The 20,228-nt window shown below is 42.9% G+C and overlaps 1 protein-coding gene across 2 annotated transcripts in view; it reads left to right on the top strand.

Moving 5' to 3' along the window:
• Positions 1 to 19,619, top strand: part of usp25 (ubiquitin specific peptidase 25) — a 31,277-nt gene extending 11,658 nt beyond the window's left edge. Inside the window, exons 8-26 of one of the 2 annotated variants that reach the window (XM_079507216.1) lie at positions 996 to 1,072; positions 1,324 to 1,397; positions 2,828 to 2,979; positions 5,084 to 5,211; positions 5,587 to 5,682; positions 5,842 to 6,006; positions 6,201 to 6,424; positions 7,224 to 7,294; positions 7,416 to 7,644; positions 8,125 to 8,379; positions 9,021 to 9,160; positions 10,060 to 10,200; positions 11,442 to 11,537; positions 12,820 to 12,998; positions 13,620 to 13,698; positions 13,911 to 13,990; positions 14,629 to 14,752; positions 16,957 to 17,149; positions 18,757 to 19,619. In XM_079507216.1, the coding sequence (XP_079363342.1) occupies positions 996 to 1,072; positions 1,324 to 1,397; positions 2,828 to 2,979; positions 5,084 to 5,211; positions 5,587 to 5,682; positions 5,842 to 6,006; positions 6,201 to 6,424; positions 7,224 to 7,294; positions 7,416 to 7,644; positions 8,125 to 8,379; positions 9,021 to 9,160; positions 10,060 to 10,200; positions 11,442 to 11,537; positions 12,820 to 12,998; positions 13,620 to 13,698; positions 13,911 to 13,990; positions 14,629 to 14,752; positions 16,957 to 17,149; positions 18,757 to 18,929 (2,676 nt within the window). In that variant the 3' untranslated portion in view covers positions 18,930 to 19,619. The remainder of the gene's footprint in view (positions 1 to 995; positions 1,073 to 1,323; positions 1,398 to 2,827; positions 2,980 to 5,083; positions 5,212 to 5,586; positions 5,683 to 5,841; positions 6,007 to 6,200; positions 6,425 to 7,223; positions 7,295 to 7,415; positions 7,645 to 8,124; positions 8,380 to 9,020; positions 9,161 to 10,059; positions 10,201 to 11,441; positions 11,538 to 12,819; positions 12,999 to 13,619; positions 13,699 to 13,910; positions 13,991 to 14,628; positions 14,753 to 16,956; positions 17,150 to 18,756) is intronic. The other variant, XM_079507217.1, reaches the window with a different exon arrangement.
• The last annotated feature ends 609 nt before the right edge of the window (positions 19,620 to 20,228 follow it).

The raw sequence follows: 20,228 nt of genomic DNA on the forward strand, positions 1-20,228 counted from the left end.
CACCTTAAAGTCTGCATTGGTTTGCAATGCTGTTTGTTTTTTAATTGAATTGAATTTAGAATGGTGGGATAGATCTTGGTTGGTCTGGCTACGCATGGCTACCCTTTAACCTCTTATTGGGCCTCCTACTTTTGGCACAGGGCTTGACCCTTCACTTCTGTTACAGTTCTGTTAATTCAGCGCTTACTTCCATCGCCTATTAATGTTAATCCCCAGACTCACAACGTCCCCCTGAACACTGCAAAAAGACAAATATTGTATTGAACACCACGGATTAGCCTCTGTATGCTAATATGTGCTAATGTAATGTTAATATGACAATTGCCCCCCCCCTCCCCCGCAAAAAGGCAATAATAGCTCTTGTCTCTTTGGAGGTTAAGTGAGGTCAGCCCTCTGGTCAGTGCATTCATCAGTCATGTCCCTCCACTGTGTATTATCACATTGAGGCATTGACCTGAATTACAGAATGCCCTTGATGTCTGCATTATGATGGAGTGGGTCTGGGTTACCAGGTTCTCCTTTTTGAAGTTCACCAATTCGTGAACTCTTGCCGTTGTCATTTACAAACCCCAGCCATTTCAGTTTTTAAGCTGATGGGTTAAAACCACTGCTTTCTTGGTGTGGTTATAGCGCCCATTAAACCCTGTCTCTGGCCTCAGGCCATAAAAGAGTTTCATTCTTCTAAATCGTTGTGAGCTTGTTATAGGGTATGGTAAAATAAAATATATTTACATTTGTGTGTTTTTTTTAAATGCATCTATAAACTATACAAAATAAAAAAATAGAAACTCGATTCAAATCTTCAGTTTTTTAAACGTGTTTGACAATATATTGGTCAGGACATGAGTAATCGATTGTCTAAGTAAGGACTCTTCAAATTCAGAGTCACATTGGACCCAAAAACGTGGCATTGGTCAGGCTCTACTTAAAAGCAGGCCCAGTAATTGTCCTGTGTGTGTGTGTGTGTGTGTGTGTGTCTGTGCTTCACCCAACAGCAGGATGTGAGTGAGTTCACCCACAAGCTGCTGGACTGGCTAGAGGACGCCTTCCAGATGAAGGCAGAGGAGGACAGGTAATCCCTCCATTTACCCGCTCTTCTCAGAGAAGGATTAATAGGCATTATAGATAATGGGCATAGAGGATGAAATGGGTGTGATTCACATGGCTCAGTCTGAGACAGAGATCAGAGAGGTCCTCCTTTAACCACATTTTATTTTTGGCTATTTTCTATCATTATTGTCCAATGAAGTCAGTGTATAGGGCTTAAGTGGTGGTTAGCAGCTGCTGTTTGTGTGTATTTGACCTATTCTTTGTTTTTGGCAGGGAGGGCGAGAAGCCAAAAAACCCCATGGTGGAACTGTTCTATGGCCGCTTCCTGGCTGTGGGCGTTCTAGAAGGTAGGCTGCTGAGATGTAATAACACGTTTTATAACTTATTTAATCTCTAAAAGGAAAGAAAATTAGAGATGGCTAGCCAGAAAGGGAAGAGAGAGATTAAGGCCTTGCCTGGCCTCGATGCAGCAGCCAGAATGCAAGCAAGTCCTTGCCCCCGGTAATGAAAGGTGACCTTGTTTTAATGAGATGGAGTCCATGTATAAAAGAGAGAGGGTCGGCCACATTGATCCTGGAGGACCTTGACGGCTGATTGACATTGCACTTATTATGCATGACAATACTGGCCTAGAGCCACCAAAAAGCTGGGCCAGCGGACACTTCTGCTCATAAAATGACCTTAATGCCTCATCTGCATGTCCGCTAACAACCCATCCTCGTCGCTTTCTTTTCTTTTTTCTTTTTACTTCTAGTCAATGCTGTGTGCTGTGTCGTTGTGCTGCTCCTGCAGATAGAGTGCTGTGCTGCTGCTGTTAAAGCGGTTATGATGAGTGACTGATTGCTGAACTAGTGAAAATCAGCTTAGATGCAAATTAATATGAAATGGCTCATATATTACATTAAGCCTGAGTTATACTTAGTTGCTCTCTCTCTCTCGTGCGATCTTGGACTCTGTCACACCTGACCCAGTTCTTCCTGGGCCTGCCCATATTTTGCTTACGCTATTTTTTGTGCATGCACACACTGCCACAAGGACACACTTTTATATAATAATATTATAATAAACGTTGTATAGCACTTTTCTTAAAGGTAAAGTACCTAACTAATGATTTTATAATTTTTAGCCCACGATTTTGCAACCCATTTGTCAATTATCTAATGTAATCCTGGGTGCTACACTTCCTCTGCCAACCTGGGGGGGGGCAGCGGACTGGACTCATGCTTCCTTCTATGCATGAGGAGTCCAAGCTGCTTCTTTTCACCTGACAGGTGAAGGAGCACGTTATTCCGACCATTTCCTTTCCCCTCCATCAGATGCCCCGGCTGGCCAGGGGGAGGTAGTTTAGGATTACTGCATGTTTTTTGTGAGGGTACCTACCCTAGGGGACACGGGGAGAACATGCAAACTCCACACAGAAAGGCACTTTCGCCAACCCCACCTTGGGTATGGGCACTAATGATGTGGAGGAGAGAACACGTCGCCAGCACCCACAGCGTCCCCAGCAGGAATCAAACCCAGGATCTTCTAGCTGTGAGGCTACAGCACTACCAACTGTGCCACCGTGCCCCCCTAACTAATGATTTTAAACATCATACTGTATCTAATCATGAGATCATACTGTGTCTAATCATGAAACTAAATGTTTTTGTTTTGGTTATGGCATCATATTTTTCTTGTTTACACCTTTTTATTTTGTTTATTGCTTGTGTGCATTTGTACGTGTTATTTTATACTGTGCATGTGTGTACAAGCTCTTCTGTGTGATATTCTCCAGGTAAGAAGTTTGAGAACACAGAGATGTTCGGACAGTACCCGCTGCAGGTGAACGGGTTTAAGGACCTCCACGAGTGTCTGGAGGCGGCCATGATTGAGGGCGAGATCGAGTCCTTACACTCAGCGGAGAACTCTGCCAAGTCTGGACAGGAGGTCAGTACCAAGGATGCCTTTGTGCTCCGTGAACTTCAAGACCCACAGAAAAAAAACATTGGCAAAGAGGTACTGTGGGTTGATGGGATCAGGCCCCATCATAGCACACATTGGAGAACAAAGAAGATTTTGTTACATAGAGGAATGAATTGCAAATGACAACATTTAAATTTGCCCACTGAAGAGACTGAGGTTGAACAGTTTGGGAATCGTCTATAACCCTCTCTCCATAAGAGTTGACCTGGTTTGTGACCCCTTGCTAGTCTAGCATTGACCTCTGTTTAGCTTCAACCCAGATTAGGCCGTCTCCCAGGAGCAGAGAACCGCTAATTACCAGGTTTGTACACAGACATGGCCTCTGGCCAGAACCCAATTACAATTTACAGGTTGGTATAAATGGAGAAAGGACAAGAGAAAGAACAAGTAATGGAAAGAAAACAGATGAAATATATATAAACTAGAGGTCAGGACCACAGCCCCACCCCCACTATTAATTTCAATGGAAGTTGGTCAGTGGCGTTTAAACAACCCGGAAGAACACTTTATTTCCACATTGTCTCGATTTGGAAACCAAAATTTGGTGCACCAGTGCAAAGATCTTACTGTGATCCTTTGTATAGAGACACATTTGTTTTCTAAGCAGCAGGCGTAGGTTTGAATGCAGCTGTGCTGTTATAGCCACTACATTGAATATTGATGTCACCAGATGTACTATCGAGGCGGAGATCTCTGATCATCTGGCTACACAAGACTATGATATGGGAGACAGTGCTTTGGTAAAGCCAAAAGTGAGACATGGTGGCTTGGTGGTACAAGCCACCATGTCTCACTTTTGGCTTTAACTGTTACCTATAATGCAGGACCCCAGATTTCTGTCCTGAGGATTTCATAGGGACCATTTATGAGATCAGTGTAGATCCACAAAAACAATATTAAGGGGTATGTGTACAGTGTAGCGATGCCCGTGGTGTGAATGACATGACCGAAGCAGTCACAATGCAGCAGGCTTGCCATGCTAGTCAAGTGATCTCAGGGGTAACCAAATGTGCCAAGCAGATCCTCATAATACAAATTTTCTCCGCCACTTAAAGGTGTAGTGAAATGAAAACTTTTAGACCATCTCCGTGGTCATCATATGGGCATACCTAACAATGGATGCCAAAGAAATGGGAAAATTCTCATTTTTGTGTGTTTTTATATCAAAAGTCCATAAAAATATATTTTTTATTACTTCCTGAAAACGAAAACGTGCTGCGTGATGACGTGTCGAGGCCCACATCGATAAAAGCCAATAAAAATGAAGCTCGCCCGTTTAATTCCCCATATCTCCGCATCCGTCCAAACAGGCGAACACAGCTGCTACTGATTACAGAAATCCTCAGTTTTTATTCCCATTCAAGATAACATCCAGAGAGTGTATTACTCGGTTTCAACTTAATCATCACGCTAAAATATGTATCTGAAAACATTATAGGGTAGAAATAAGCCACATAACAGTAAACTGGTACAGCTGGCCGTCTATCTGAATTGTAAACAAACAGCTACCGTCCCATCGCCTGAAGGGATGCGACGCTCTGATTGGTTCAGATACTTCAAAATAAAATGTCCACCATTTCCGTTGCATTACACCTTTAATAACGACCGAGCGCCCGTGTGTGCACGTCCACTCCTCTTCCCTCGCCTCAGCCTGCCCTGGTCTAGCAGTGAAAAGTGTTATTAGGACCAACAACCAACATTAGGACAAATCAAATTTATCAAATGGCGAAAGTAGCCTATCTGCATGAGGAAACAAGTAAACCTTTGTGGAGATCTTGTACAGCCTCTGTTACGTTGAGTGGTAATGTTTGATGTGACCGGGCCGTGTATCATGTCTTTGTGATTAGAGGGGCACTTTTTCTAGTTTTTCTCTTAACTGACTTTTATCCCTGTCTAGGACAGGGGTAGACCGGTGCAAGGTTGGGGGATTCCCCTTTCACAACGTTTTACAAATCACATATTGGGACATGGTCTGAAAATGGGTCTTGCTTTAACCCCTGCTATAATGTGTGGCTGTTTATGTATTTAACTCAGTCATAATACCATCATTACATTTTCTTTCTTTCAGCACTGGTTCAGTGAACTCCCTCCCGTTTTGACCTTTGAACTGTCCAGATTTGAATTCAACCAGGCACTGGGGAGGCCGGAGAAGATCCACAACAAGCTTGAGTTCCCCTCCATGCTGTATATGGACAGGTGAGGGAGACGGTGTTGGCGTCACTCATCAAAATATAATAAGCCAACATTACGTTGTTGGCGTCTATGTCATTATAGGTGAAAATTAATAATAAAAAAGTGAAAAGAAGAAGACAATAGCTGATCTACAAGCTGATCTAGAAGCTCGCAAAGAGTTACGTTGTGACCTGTTATACGTTTTAGATTCGCCTTATTTATATGAGTGGTGTTTAAATTATATTTACTAGACTGATGCCCTGGCCTACTCGGGAACGCAAGTTGGAAATGATTGCCCCACCTTGTTATGCAGTCTATGGTCTAGTGACTCTAGTCTATCTATAATAAATAAAATGCCAATTGTTTCATGTAAGACTGAAGGGCTGTGTGTGTGGTCAGGTACATGGACAGGAACAGGGAGACCACCAGGATCAAGAGAGAGGAGATCAGGAGGCTAAAGGAGCATTTGACTCTGCTCCAACAGCGACTGGAAAGGTACAACACCTGTGTACTTAGTCAAAGTCAACAAAACTGGACTGATTTCTCATTCTGTAGGTGTGCCCTACTGTTGCTTGCTCACTTTTTTCCAGACTTATTCTCTGTCTCTAATCTCTATTTTATCTCAACCTCTCCTCTTCTACTATTCTCTCTCAGATATCTAAGCTATGGCTCAGGCCCCAAGAGGTTTCCTCTGGCAGATGTCCTCCAATATGCCATGGAGTTTGCCTCCAGTAAGCCTGTGTGCACCTCCCCTGTGGAGGACATAGACATATCAGCGCCTCCCGGTGGCACAACAGGGCAGCAGCTTCCCGCACCAAGGCAAGTTGCAAAAAATTGACATTACCTCCTTCCACTGCTGCTCCTTTCTTCTCTCCTTGTTTCAGAAGTGCAGTATGTGGAAGAAAGCAGAAGGAAGTATAAGTTAGTCAGAACCGTACTATTGCCAGTGTGTGATGCGTGTGTACATGATTGTGTTTTAATTTTAAGTTCTACACCTTCTCTGGTTCCCACAGCACAGCAGAGCAGGGCTCAACAGTTCCTCCAGAAGGTTCAGCTGGGGCTCAGGGCATGGCGACGGCCCAATTGAGAGTGCCCATTCACAAGCCGTTCACGCAGTCCCGGCTTCCCCCAGATCTGCCCATGCACCCTGCCCCACGTAACATCACCGAAGATGAGCTGAGGGTGCTGGAGGGCTGTCTACACCGCTGGAGGAGTGAAGTGGAGAATGACACCCGTGGTACGACCTTTCAACTTCCTTGTCCCTTTAAAAATAAGTTTATCACTGCTGGTGTTAACCTAAATGACTGTACTACTCAGTGCATGCCAGTGCCTATTCACAGCTTAATTTACATTTTCACCAAATTCATTAAATTACTGAACTTGCCTGAATAATTGAGTAGGCTATTATTCAGTAGTCGTTAGTCTTGGATGTTAGCATTTAGTTCATAAATGTCTTTCCAGCTAGAATTAATTTTCACTGGAATGCATTACAATGAACGATAACATAAGTTGATTTTCATCCAATGCCTTCCTCAAAAATCAAACGGATCAATAGTGTGCTTTGGAGAATGGTCAGCGATAATGTCACATACACTGAGTCATAGTCAATGGTCTAAACATACCAGATCACTGGGATGGTCTTTTAAAGGTAGGGCAACAGATAAGGGAACCCCTTCTACTATATGAAATTAAATTGATGATATAAGTATCTCTGTATTTGTTTATACAGAGCTAGGGTGAGTTTACCAGGATGTACTTCCATTACTGACGACATAAAACTACCCAAACAGATAATGTATGAATGATAATGATAAGATAATGTATGAATGCAGGTGGCAGGGCAGATTGTTTTTCTGTTCAAACAGCAATTTCTAAAATGTATCTAACATTTTGTATTGATGAGAATGCCAGATTATAACATGCATACTGTTTTACCACATTATTAAAAATGTCAGAGTTTATAATTGCCTGTTTCCCTGTCTTTACGTATGGTTTACAAGACCACATGATTTATATTACTGTTTTTATAATTACAGATCTGCAGGGCAGCATATCCAGAATCCACAGAACGATTGAAATGATGTACTCTGACAAGTCCATGATGCAGGTGTGTGTGTGTGTGTGCGTTTTCCATGTAAACTGTATAACTATGAGAAACCCTGAAAGTAAATGGTTGCATTATGAACTAAACTAAACAAGCTCTTTCTCATGGCTGTGGTTCCATGCAGGTTCCATACCGGTTGCACGCAGTCCTGGTCCACGAGGGCCAGGCCAACGCGGGCCACTACTGGGCCTACATTTATGACCCACACCAGCAGCGCTGGATGAAGTACAACGACATCTCGGTTACCAAGTCATCCTGGGAAGAGCTGGTCCGGGACTCGTTCGGTGGTTATCGGAATGCCAGTGCCTACTGTCTCATGTACATCAATGACAAGAAGCCTTTTCTCATAGAAGGTACACACACACACACGCCTACACACACACACACACACACGCCTAAGCCAATGGGAGCCGCCTAAGCCAATGGGACCAAGCCAATCGCGTAGTACCCTTTCCAAGGACCTGAAAGAACGACGGAATCTATGGGAACGCAGTTTTTAGAATCGTAATATCTCGAATTCTTTTTGGCTCAAAATTTACTTCCTGACTCTCGGTTTCCCAGTGAAATTAATTCAAACGAAAGGTCTCGCCGTATTAAATGACTGGCTGGCGGCCCTGGAGTAGACAATTCAGACACCAGATAGGGGTATCGGCGGTAAATGAGTTAATTAATCAAAATACAGTATTATTTTAAGATTTTCCACTTCGAGCAGTTTTTCGCTTTATTGAACAATATTATACAAAATGTTACTTAGCACTTGTGAGTGTGAGTGGCTACAAATAGGCCTTTATGTTTGACCATCTGTTCCATCTGTGTCCAATGTGTCTTTGCAGAGGAGTTTGATAAAGAGACGGGTCAGATGTTGAGTGGCTTGGATAAGCTTCCCCCTGACCTGAAGCAGTACGTGAAGGAGGACAACCACCTCTTTGACAAGGAGATGAAGGAGTGGGACATCCTGCAGGCCCGCAAGGCCCAACAGGAGAAGCTGGCCCTGGCCACTGCAGCAGCCTTGGCCGCATCCAGTGCCTGCACCACCTCCGCCTCCCCACAGCCCATGAGCATCGAGTCTAGTCCTCCAGACAACTCAGGTCAGGGTCACAATATTGAAGGCACCAAGCAGGGAAAGCCCAGCAGAATACATAATTAGCAATCAATGGTTGATAGGTGCATTTCCCTATGAAGATGTGTGGTGTACAGGAGAAAAATGTGTGGGCCTACTATGGACCCCACGGGGGAATCCAGCTAATGAATTATATAGGGCTTAACCCATTAAAACCAGCATCCGTGCCTTTTTTTTGCAATAGCTCTCAAAAATAGCAGATATGAATCGGGGGCATAAATCGAGTGGCAAAGTGAGTTTAACGTCATCTAATACAATCAGATGGGACTTGTCTGTTTGGATCTATGGGCTGTCAAGGCCAGAAAGTCGTTTTTTGCCACTCAGGTAGGCGTTCCCGCATAACTTATGCGCTGCGTACTTGTACATCTGCTATTTTTGAACATTTTTTTAAAAATCTTGAAAGTGTGAGAACTACTGAATTGGAAGGCATTTGTAGAATTGGCCTCGGGACTTAATAATGGGTTAAGTGGTTAAGATTCTGGTTGTATTAAGGCTCATTCATAGTCTGGATTTTCGGTGTTGAGGTGACCGGTTGTAGTTCACCTCACCACCGAAAATCCAGACTATGAATGAGCCTTTAGACATCCTTTTTCTCCCTGTGCTGTCCAGTGCCCCAGCAGGACCCTGAGTACATGGAGCAGCCATGTCCTACCAGTGACTCCAAACAGCTGCAGGAGGACGTGGAGAGGGCCGTCTCCAAGGCTGCTTCTGAGTTGGAGGAGAGGAGCCCTGAGGCACTGCTGAATGCTGTAAACACACACACACACACACACACACACACACACACACACACACATACACACACAGACACTTGCATTCATCATGCATCACTCCTTGTCAGTCTGTTGACATTAGTGCCAATGTGTTTATCTTTGTCTCATCCCTATTTTCCCCCCAAATTCTTTGTTGTGAGGGTGTGTGACCTTAAATCTTGTGGAAGCAAAAATGTTCCTGCCTTACTTGCATTACTATAACAAAAGCTACTTCTGACATCTTTGTTAATCATTGTGTAGTCACTGAAGCATTCTCCTTCCTTCTCAAATGCATGTTCTAATCTATTCATGACTAATTGAAACATTATTGTTTATGTCATAGAGCTAAAGAATTCTACTAGTCAAAAGGGTATATATTCAAAGTTCAGGGACACAACTCATGTTGGCTTGCTAAAATAGCAACACTCTTGCCTGCTCACTCGGAATGAGTTATAACCAGTCAATGGATTTAGTCTCGTACTGCATGCAACTCAGTTGAGGAAACGTCAACCAATGATACATTTTAAAGGGAAGACCCTCTGATGGGCATAAAATATCACAATGTGCCGCATTAACCCTAGCGTCCCAATTGTGTGGGCATAAATACTGTAGGTGAACATTCTTTAAAAATTGCAGATCTACAACCTCACAACCTCGCATTGTGAGCATGTAAATTGGCAATTTTTTGACAGATTTGGTGTAGAGGGAAAAAGTAAGGGACCAAGTGTACACGCGATCACGCATGGGGGGACCTCAGTCAATGAAGTATAGGGTTTAATTGGTTAAAAATGACTGTAATATGACTACTCATATAGCCAACTTTGAATGTTCCACCGCTTTTCTATCTGTCCCTTCCGTTCTTTTCACAATCTCTTCCCTGCCCCTCTCCCCCCCAGCCTGAGTTTCAGGCCTCTTCCACCCCTCCTCCTGACCCCACAGTGGAGGATGAGTCCCCCGCCCAGCGCACCGTAGAGGTGGCTATTCCTCATGTGGGAACCTTTGTCATTGAGTCAGAGGAAGGGGGGTACGATGACGAGGTAGCACTCGCTCCGCCAGATCCTTTCTCCTTTGTAGCGCTAAGTCTGTGCCTGTTGGATGTGGTGTTAGAACACCAGTGCTCCTTTCTTATGGCTGTTGGAATGACTTTTATTTAATTTTTTATGCCTGAGAAAAGCCCACCACGTTTAACCGATTTAGGTCAGGGTTAGTCTGAGCCGGGCGTCACCCCAGGTTAAAGGTCAGTGTTTCGAAACCAGTCTGGAATGGGAAGGGCTTGTTTGACTTGAAAACTGCCCTGTGAAATGCCAGCCCCAGCCCTGCATCTTGCTACAGAAGCATCCTTCTATGTTTTCATTTACACACTTCAGAGGAGATTGTGACCTACAGCTCAACCGCCATCAAAATGAACACGGTTAACATGCTAGTGACAGAAGAATGTGCACTGTTAAAGGACCACTTTTCAACTTCTCTTCCTATAATTGGTCCTAACTAATGTTCATGATAAAATACCACAATTTTTTCCTACTCCGTCTGTGTGTCATAGGAGGGCTGTGGGCAGTTCAGAAACCCGTCCACCAGTGACATCATCGATGGTGAATCCAAGCTAATAGAAACGTCAGGCTTTCTTTTCCTGAAAAGTTGCAATGCAAAGGTTGAAGCCATCGTTCTCACGATAATACAAATCTAAATATATTTTAAAACAAATCTTGTTTAAAATCTGCCTAATGATGATGTCACTGGTGGACGGGTGTCCGAACTGCCCAAAGCCCTCCTATGAGACAGACTGAGTAGGAAAAGATTGTGGTGTTTTATCATGAACATTAGTGAGGACCAATTATATGAAGAAGAGATATATGAAAAGTGGTGAAGTGGTCCTTTAACTGATGTTCATTCAAATTCTGATTTATCTGACATTGCACTGTGCTCTTGATTTTCATGAAGATGGGTCATTTGGACTGGTGTGACGTTAGTTTTGAATCCGTGTTTACAGTGTGGATTGGATTGGCTTTTTTTCTGTCATAATGCGCACTACAAATTGTTGTCTTGGCTTTTGGAGGTTGGTAGTAGGGCAAATATATTTGTTTATTTTATTTTAAAGATTGTGCCTTTACACTGGCTGACTCACATAGATTTGTGACCCTAACCAATGCATGGACTGCGGAATGACGAATGGTGTTCTCTGCTGTAGTGCTTCATGACATAACATAGTGTTTTGGCCTTGCTCGGTGCATCTCGAGGATGTCTTGTCATGTTTAACGTGGTTCCACCTTCTGGGCAGGCGATGATGACCCCAAACATGCAGGGTATTATTATGGCCATTGGCAAATCCAGCAGTGTGTATGAAAAGAGTGGGCCAGAGGCAGCCTTCTTTAAGGTACATCCCCATGTCTCTGTTTCCCATCTTGTTTTTCTTCATCTGTCCATCCTCACCTTCTTTGATGTGTCACCCTTCATTTTTCTGCCGCCTTATCCTTTCTCTACTTTTGTCAGTGAAGAGTAGAACTGTAAAACTGTCAGCGTGCCCCATTTTCTAGTAATCGCAAGGAAAGCAAAGTATTCATTTTTCTTTAAAAGGATGGGGGGGATTGTGATGACATTTTGTTTCCTGTTAGATCTATGTGATAGGCCAAAGATTGTTCTCTTGTGGCTGATGCCCTCAGCAGCTTTAAAAAAAAATTACTCCTGAGATCCAGACTTAAGTTTTAGACCCCCCATGAAGACAAGAGGCTCATTCATGTGTCTAATGGGGATCTTTTAATGAACATAAACAATGAAAGAAATTAAAATTGAAATGATCTGCGTGACTACATTTGCACTTGAATAGAAGAAGAATGTTCGTTTGTATAACATTCCTTTACGGTGAATGAAGAATCCAAAACTAAGAAAATACTTGATGAATTGAAGTAAATAATTTGCTGCAATAGTGATTCCTACAGGTTGGTTGAGATGGGTGTTCAGCAGCATGTGGAACTGGGAGTACTGACTTTGTTGAAACTCTGTTGATACACCCTCCCCAGACCAACATGTGGGGGCTGTTGATACACCCTCCCCAGACCAACATGTGGGGGTTAGCAGCACCCTCCCCAGACCAACATGTGGGGGTTAGCAGCACCCTCCCCAGACCAACATGTGGGGGTTAGCAGCAACAGGGGCCGAGTTGTAGTTCAGTGTTTGATGGGAATTGGGGAGAAAAAAGAAAAATACATAAACAAACAAACAGAAAAAACACTAAAACAACCTTCCAGCAGACTGGTTTGCTTACATACCATGAACAGTGAGTAAAATAAACCAGGAAGTATGCTGACTTAGGCTGTGTCCACCAAAGCATTTATTCCCACCTAAAAACGCTTCCAAACCCCAGAGTTGAAAATATTGAAGTGGCAGTGTGCCGCGGGTTCGACTCCCGATCCCGACGGCCTTTACTGCATGTCACCCCCCCATCTCTCTCCCCATTTCCTGTCAGCCTACTGTCTGTCCCTCCATAAAAAATATAAAATAAAGGTGAAAGCCACACAAAAAAACATTTATAAAAGTAACCGACCTATAGAATGTCATGCCACTGATCATATACATTTGACAGACATAAACGCTACTGTAAACATCCATGTCTCAATCCTCAGTGATCCTCAGCCTCTTTTCTTTCCTTGTGTGGCCAGGCCATTAAGGTGGAGTACACCCGTCTCCTGAGGTTTGCCCAGGAGGACACACCTCCAGAGAACGACTACCGGCTGCACCACGTCATCGTCTACTTCATCCAAAACCAGGCCCCTAAAAAGATCCTGGAGAGGACTTTGCTCATGCAGTTTGCGGACAGGAACCTGGCCTTTGATGAGAGGTAGGGTGCACCACTTGAGTTGATCTGCCGCATCATGTGTTCTGTGTTGTGACTGTGTCCAAGCATCGCCAGCAGAGGGTAGCAGAGCCCATGACTAGATGCCACTCTCCTTGTTGGCTCACTGGCAGGCAGCTCCCTGCAGCTTGATAGGGTCTCATCAGGCCAGTCTATTTTTTGCAGCAAAACAAATAAATAGTGTTGTCTCCCGCTCTGCACAAACACATAATAATAAAGGTACTCTCTTGGTAATGTCAGCTGATACATATAATTATCTAGCTTCTAGGTGTATCTAGGTTCCCCATATTCATGTACTGTAAATGCTCCTCTTGATGACATCTAAAAACTTTTCAACTGGGCTTGTTGGCCTCAATCCATATTCATGAGTCAAAAATTGATTTCTCCCCTCTCCTCTATTTTGAGCCAGGGTAATTAGATTTATGTGTGCTCGTGGCCTCAATAGGAACCTCAGGAGGAGCATTTCACTCCTCCGCTCAGCACTAAAGAGTGATTCATTAGGCTACGTCGAGGCCTAGGTGCAGGCTGGAGCATTTCACCCTCCCGGAGCATTTCACAATGACTCACCATCTCAACACTGACACTTCTCCTCTCCTTCCTCACCAGGTGTAAGAGCATTATGAATGTGGCACGTGCCAAACTGGACCTCATTAAGCCAGAGGAGATCAACATGGATGAATATGAGGTCAGGACGTTGCAATCTATAAAGCACAATAATCTTCACTCCTTCACAGACCCTCAAAGAGATGTTATTTACATGCTATCCTGTCTGTTTTTCCAATCTTTACAGTTGCCATGAAATAACCTGATCATAGATAAGAAACTGCCTTTTCACATTCTTTTCTAGCCACTCCGTAGAGCTGGCTTTCAATAGCTTCTGTTTGGTTCTTTTATCAGATGTGGCATCAGGAATACAGGAATTTCCACGAGACAACTATCCATATGGTGATTGGCTTGGAGCTGTTCCAGAAAACTAAGTATGGTGACACCTTGTTACTCCTTCAGAATTCCACAATCCCCGCCAAAACAACGTAGCCTACGTTCATTCAGTTGTATAAATGGGTTTGATCCGATCTAGTGGAAAGGCTACTCGCATTAGCTTCGGATGGCTATCTGTTGTTAGCCATAAGACTGGACTGTGCCATCTTCATTGCTTGTGTACACGCACGCTTTCAGTCACTTTAGACTCCAAATCTCCATCCCAGGCGGCATTTCTGGTCAAAACAACCTGAGCCTAACGGTCGCAGTAATGGCGCCGGCTGGCCTGTACTTCTCATCAGCTAGTGAAACATCAACAACCGATCCGACAACACACACACCATTAAGTTGACAGTTAACATCCGGTCGCTGCGTTTTGGATCTTCAAAATAAGGGTTGAACGGGGCGATATCCTGGCATATAGTAATCATTCTTTAATCCTGGCGGGGATTGTGTTAATACAAGTTTGCATCACCCAAACCTACCTGTGGTTTTGATTTGCTTAAATAGCCTGTAGTATTTATTCAAAAGGTTACAGCCTAATCTTAAATAGTTTTACTGTAATCTTCATTTTAGCCAATGAATCCAGTACCACACCAATGTTTGAGTATTCTACCCTGTGTATCATCCTGTCCAGTTATGTGGAGGCCCTGATGTACCTGATCTACTCTTACCAGTACAACAGGGAGCTGCTGGCCAAGGGCTCCTACAGAGGTCATGACGAGGGACTCCTTGGTTACTACCGTCGACAGTGTTTGTTGGTGAGTCTGAAAATAGTCTACATCACTGTTCTGTTTAGAATTACACACATAATTTAGTTAAATTAATGCTTTAGTTCATTAATCATTACCAATACTACCATCTTCCTCATATCTGTAACAATCTCTAGCCGAGTACGGAATACACAAGCTTAAATGAGCTAGTGAACTGAAGAAGAAGAATTCAATTTCAATTACATTTGTAAACAGATTGCATCGTCTACAATTAAAATAACTGATTGCAGCACTTTCCAGACTCATTGAAAGGAGAAACCGCTTTGTTCAACAGTTCTTCATGTGACCCTGAATGCCTTTTGATGTCAAACTCCCCCTCTCTCCCCTCTGTGAGACTTCCTCAGCTATGCCAAAGCAACTGAGCCAATGAGTCCGAGCACCAAAAACTTTTCTCCCTCATGACTAGAGCTCTGTGCTTTTGAAGAGATAATTGTATTGGCTTCCCGACGGTTTACAAACGATTCAACTGAACTTTTTTTCTTCCCCCCCCACCCCCACATTCTCATAATGTCTTCTCAACAAAGCCTCATTTTCATTGCTGTCCTGCTCCGGGCTGTTCTTAGGTATTAATGGTCATGGCTAAGGGGTATTTCTGTGTGATCAGCCTGAAACTGGTCTGTAGCTGCACTGGGTAACCTTACACCAGCATTGTTCTCATAATGTAATCATTGGCAGTGGGAATAGGAAGCAGGAGGCCCAGGTCCTAACACAAACATTAAATGCCATTGACAATGAATGGAGAATTTACGTCATATGTGGACGAGCAAATCGGCCTTTCTAAACACAGTGCAACTGTTTAAATTCAGCCTGGGGCTTATATATATATATTAGGGATGTGCCGATGAGACAGTTTGGCCGATATCCGCTATTTAGTGTGGTTGACCAGACTATAGTTATTGTCACACTTTTGTATTGTTTTTCTTCGGGAGTAACCTACCTAACTCCTGCTGTGATTGGCCGAGCTTTGCATAACGTTTGTAGTAGCTAATTGGCTGTTGTTGGTTACGTAACCAATCTATGTTTTACAATCGTTTATATAGACATAAATTCCTTTGCAGGGACAGAAGACCAAAGTATTCAAGCGTTATAGAAAATTTCAAATTAGGGTATATGTAAGCGACTGCGGCAACCACACTTTGCAATTTTTTAAAATTGCGACTTTTCTAGTTAATTGATGTTATGGCCGATAACCGATATGATCTCATTCTGTATTAAAAAAATCACACCTGTGTGAAGTGCTCATATCATCTTACAACATCGAGGACGATTTGCGCAGTAACAGGCAAAACAAACACAGACAAAACAAACATTAAACTCTGTTCATTGTTAAGGCCGTTTCAGCGGACGTGGTCCCGTGAAATTATTGTGCGCGTTTCATGCAGGTGGGTGGCAAGAGCTGGATTGTGGTCCGCTGATCAAAGCGAGAACGCCCGCGTCACTCGCTCCTTGTCTGAAACAGCCTTTAATCTGTAATTCTTTGGAAGGGGCTCAAAGAGGTGTTTTCTACGACGAGGTCAGAGAGTTTGGCAGTGACCGCAAAAGGTGGCTTCAGCCAAGAGCTGGGTGTAATTGTCTGTCTAGTGTGCAATGTGCATCAGTCCAAGTATGTCAGTGTATACTTGGTTCTGTAGGTTGTTGTTTTTTGCACTCATAATAAAGGCATGACTTGGTCATAAGACAAGGAGGAGTCACAAATTGGCACTTGATAATAAACATATGAGTTGGACATAAGGCATAGAGTGGAATCACACAATAAGCAATCTACCCTGATTAATGCCATCAATACCTGCCAGTCCTGCCTCTACAGGGTATTGTTTACTATGTTACAGTATTTAGGTTTCTTGTGTAATGAATCAAAATCAGTTTATTTGCCAAGAATGTAACAGACCCATATATTTGTACATTTAAGTAGTCAGGACAACATTCACTCATGTCGCTTCAAATGTCACTCAAGGGAAAGAGTATTTACTGTATCTGTAGCAGTTTATGGCCAACATTGTGAGTTAAGCAGTACATTATAATAGTTGTACTAGGATTAAATAGCATGAAATGAATTACAGTATGAGCCCTGTGTAGCATAAAGGCAGTTCCTGTGTTGTAGCTTACAAAGATGTGATTAGAAATGAGTGGTGGCGTGATAAATCAAACGACCATAGTCATTTAATTTGTCGCCTGTGTATTTCAACCTGCAGAAACTTAATGAGCAAGCAGCCGCCATGTTTGAATCAGGAGAGGAGCCGGAGGTGACCACAGGGCTGGGCATCATGAATGAGCTAGTGGTGCCCTGCATCCCTCTGCTGCTGGTCCATGATGTTGAGAGGGACCTGCTGGCTATGGAAGACATGAGGAACCGCTGGTGCTCCTACCTGGGCCAGGAGATGGAATGTAAGTTTTTTTTTAAAGAGAGGAATTTGTATATTGCATACCCATAGCCTTATTTGATAAACACTTTAAGTTAAATAGATTAGCATTATTGTCACCAAAGAACTGGCATAGCAAATCAAATGATAGTTTCCCAACTTGTGGGCAGAGAGTTGGCTGCCATTATGTGAACCAACAAATGATTCCCTGTGTTTTGCTGCGGCTGAGAATTCTACCACATCATCGATAACGACCATTTTTTGCTGCTATAGGGCCAGAGCGTAGGGAGGATTTTCGCTCAGAACAGGTTATTCTGGTTGCCATTTTCCTGCCTGCTAGTAGGCTATAGTAGTAGGCTATAGTAGTAGGCTGCTAGGCTACATTTTCCAGCCTCACTGTGGAGACAAATACCATTGTAGATCTAAAATAATTAAATAAACACTGTATGGTTTGGGTGTCGGATGACAAAATAACATAAACTTGATACCCTATATAAATGCACCATTTATTATACCCTAACTTATGCTTCCATTGTAGCCTCGCAGTGCGTTGTTGACTGTCAGAGATATCAAATAATTAAATACACGCTGTATGGTTTCTTTGATTTGGGTGTCAGCTGACAAAATAACAACCTTCAGCAACATTCCCAAACACATGTATGCTCTGCTCTCTACCTGTCCTCAAACGAGCATGATGATCAAAATAATAATGGTCAGATCGCATACAGACAGATTATTTATTTACTGCGGAGAGAACACATGTTTGACTGATCACTCGTCACTCTCGTGGTGTTTTCCCCCCTCGTTCCATAAGGATATGTCCACATGTCTTCACGTCAAGTAAGATGTAAACATTAAGAACTGTTTTGAGGTGAGGGGAGGGGAGGCGGCTATCAGAACACCCGAACATTTTCTAACGGCGAATAATAATAATACCACTGTCGATCCAGAGCCATAAAGTAGAAGAGTTGTGACAATTCAAAGATAGGAGAGATGGAAGATGGTGTACTGCAGTGACAGTGTACACACCAGCGTCATTGACAAGCAAACTTACGAACTACAGACTGGCAGCCAACTAGCCAAGTAGCATAGCATCTTACTAGCCTACATGTAGGCAGGAAGATGGCTCCCAAGTAAGCCAACATCCTACAGAACGCACGACTACGCCCTCCCCCGATGTTTTACTCATTTTGTTTGTTTCTGTAGTGTGGTTGCACACAGTTCAGAGAAGTGTGGCTCTTTAGCTTGCTCTCATTCTTTCTTTAGCGCTGATTAGTCAGCTAGGGCTGACAGCAATTACCCTCTCTGTCCTTTTATCACCCCTTCCTAACCAAGGGCAAACCGAGATTGGGTATGTGATATATTAAAATGCATAAGGATTTCTGTATATTGGAGTTTTGGATGCCAGTCCTAAGGAATGTAGCTAGTGAAGTTAATACTTTATTTTCACAAAATAAGTTTATACATTTTATAATTATCTTTGTTTTATTTTATTTTGATACCGGTAATCTTTGTTTCTGTTCACGTTTTGATACAACTAGTCATGTCACAGAGAAAATATTTAGCTTGTGTTTGTTGTGATTATACAAGGGCAAAATGAGAAAACTATATCTTCTCTCCTTTCAATGACAGCCAACCTCCAGGAGAAGCTAACAGACTTCCTCCCCAAGTTATTGGACTGTTCAATCGAAATCAAAAGCTTCCACGACCCTCCCAAGTTGCCCACCTTCTCCACTCTCGAGCTGTGCGAACGCTTCAGTCACATCATGGCTACACTCGGCAGGGTGCCCACCGACGGAAGATGAGCTAGGTGGAGCATCAAGCCCTTGTATCTCAGCCCCAGCCCTGGGCAAAAAATACAAAACAAACCCATGGACCTCTCTTTTAACCCATGCCTTCCTTATAAACCAGGGGTCATTTTGCTTATAGCTGTCACTCCTCTGTTTCTCTTTTGCTGCTATAGGTTATCATTATAAATATTATTTCAGTTTTATTTTAAGCAAATCACAACCAAGAGGAAGGATGAGAACTTCTGAGGGGACACAAATAATGAAGCAGAAAAGAAAAGAAACGCAATCCTGCAGTGATTGGAAGCCAAGCACATTCTGCTTCAGCTTTGTAAAACAAGGTTGAGGGTTTTTGTAGGCTTTTAAGTTTTTTAATTTTTCTTATTGTTGTTGCTGTTTGGTTTAAGCCCCCACTCCCCACATAAGCCCTTTCTCAAGCACCGGCCCTTCTCTTTCTGAAAAGGATCACCTTGCTGCTCTGCCATCAGTTTGGTACAGTATTACACAGTTTTGTTTTGTTTTGTTTTTCTAAGGAAGTGAGGTAATGAGAGTCTTGAGGATTTCAGCGACTCTTAAGTATCTCAAAAGGGTCTCATGTCTCTGTGGACTGCACCAGAATGAGAGTTTTTTTTTTTGAGTGCTGTGGCTTGTTAATAAATTGAGAGAATAAAGTTTTATTTATGGCCCTTTTAGGCCAACTAAACAGTTGTTTTGTCTGCTGTCCGGTTTAGTTTTTGTTTTATGCATTAATAGAACAAAACCTATGTAAAATTGTAAATATGCACCATTGCACTCACTTTTAAGATTTGCACTTAACAGTATTTCATCTTGGCATGGCCCTTGTAGAACAATACATTCAGACATTAGAGTTAGCCATTTTGGCGAACTCTGCCCCAACATTCAGAAAGAATTTCATAATTAACATTCTGTGATGTTGGGAGTGGAAGTCATACTGGTAAACTCACCCATCATCCATATATATACTGTACATTTATTTATTTACCAATATCATTAGCAACTTCCCCATCAGTCCGATTGACTTTTCAATTGGAGACAATGTTGCACCAGAGTGCCTTAAACCTCAAGTTGTACTTCATTATTAGTAATGTAATTTGATGCATGCGCTCATTATTGCAGACAAACATAAAAGAAAAGATTTGGTGGTTGTAAAACAGAGTGTTGGTGTTTTTTTGCCTGCCCCTCATGGAGCTGGACCCAACAACTGGAAACTCACCAGTGCAGTACCATGAGAACCTCATTCTGTATGATGATGAGCTTTTGAAGTTTATGTGAAATCTATATACCAAAACTGGAGGC

The sequence above is a fragment of the Electrona antarctica genome (genome assembly GCF_951216825.1).
Source record: "Electrona antarctica genome assembly, chromosome: 8".
NCBI classification, from domain to species: domain Eukaryota; kingdom Metazoa; phylum Chordata; class Actinopteri; order Myctophiformes; family Myctophidae; genus Electrona; species Electrona antarctica.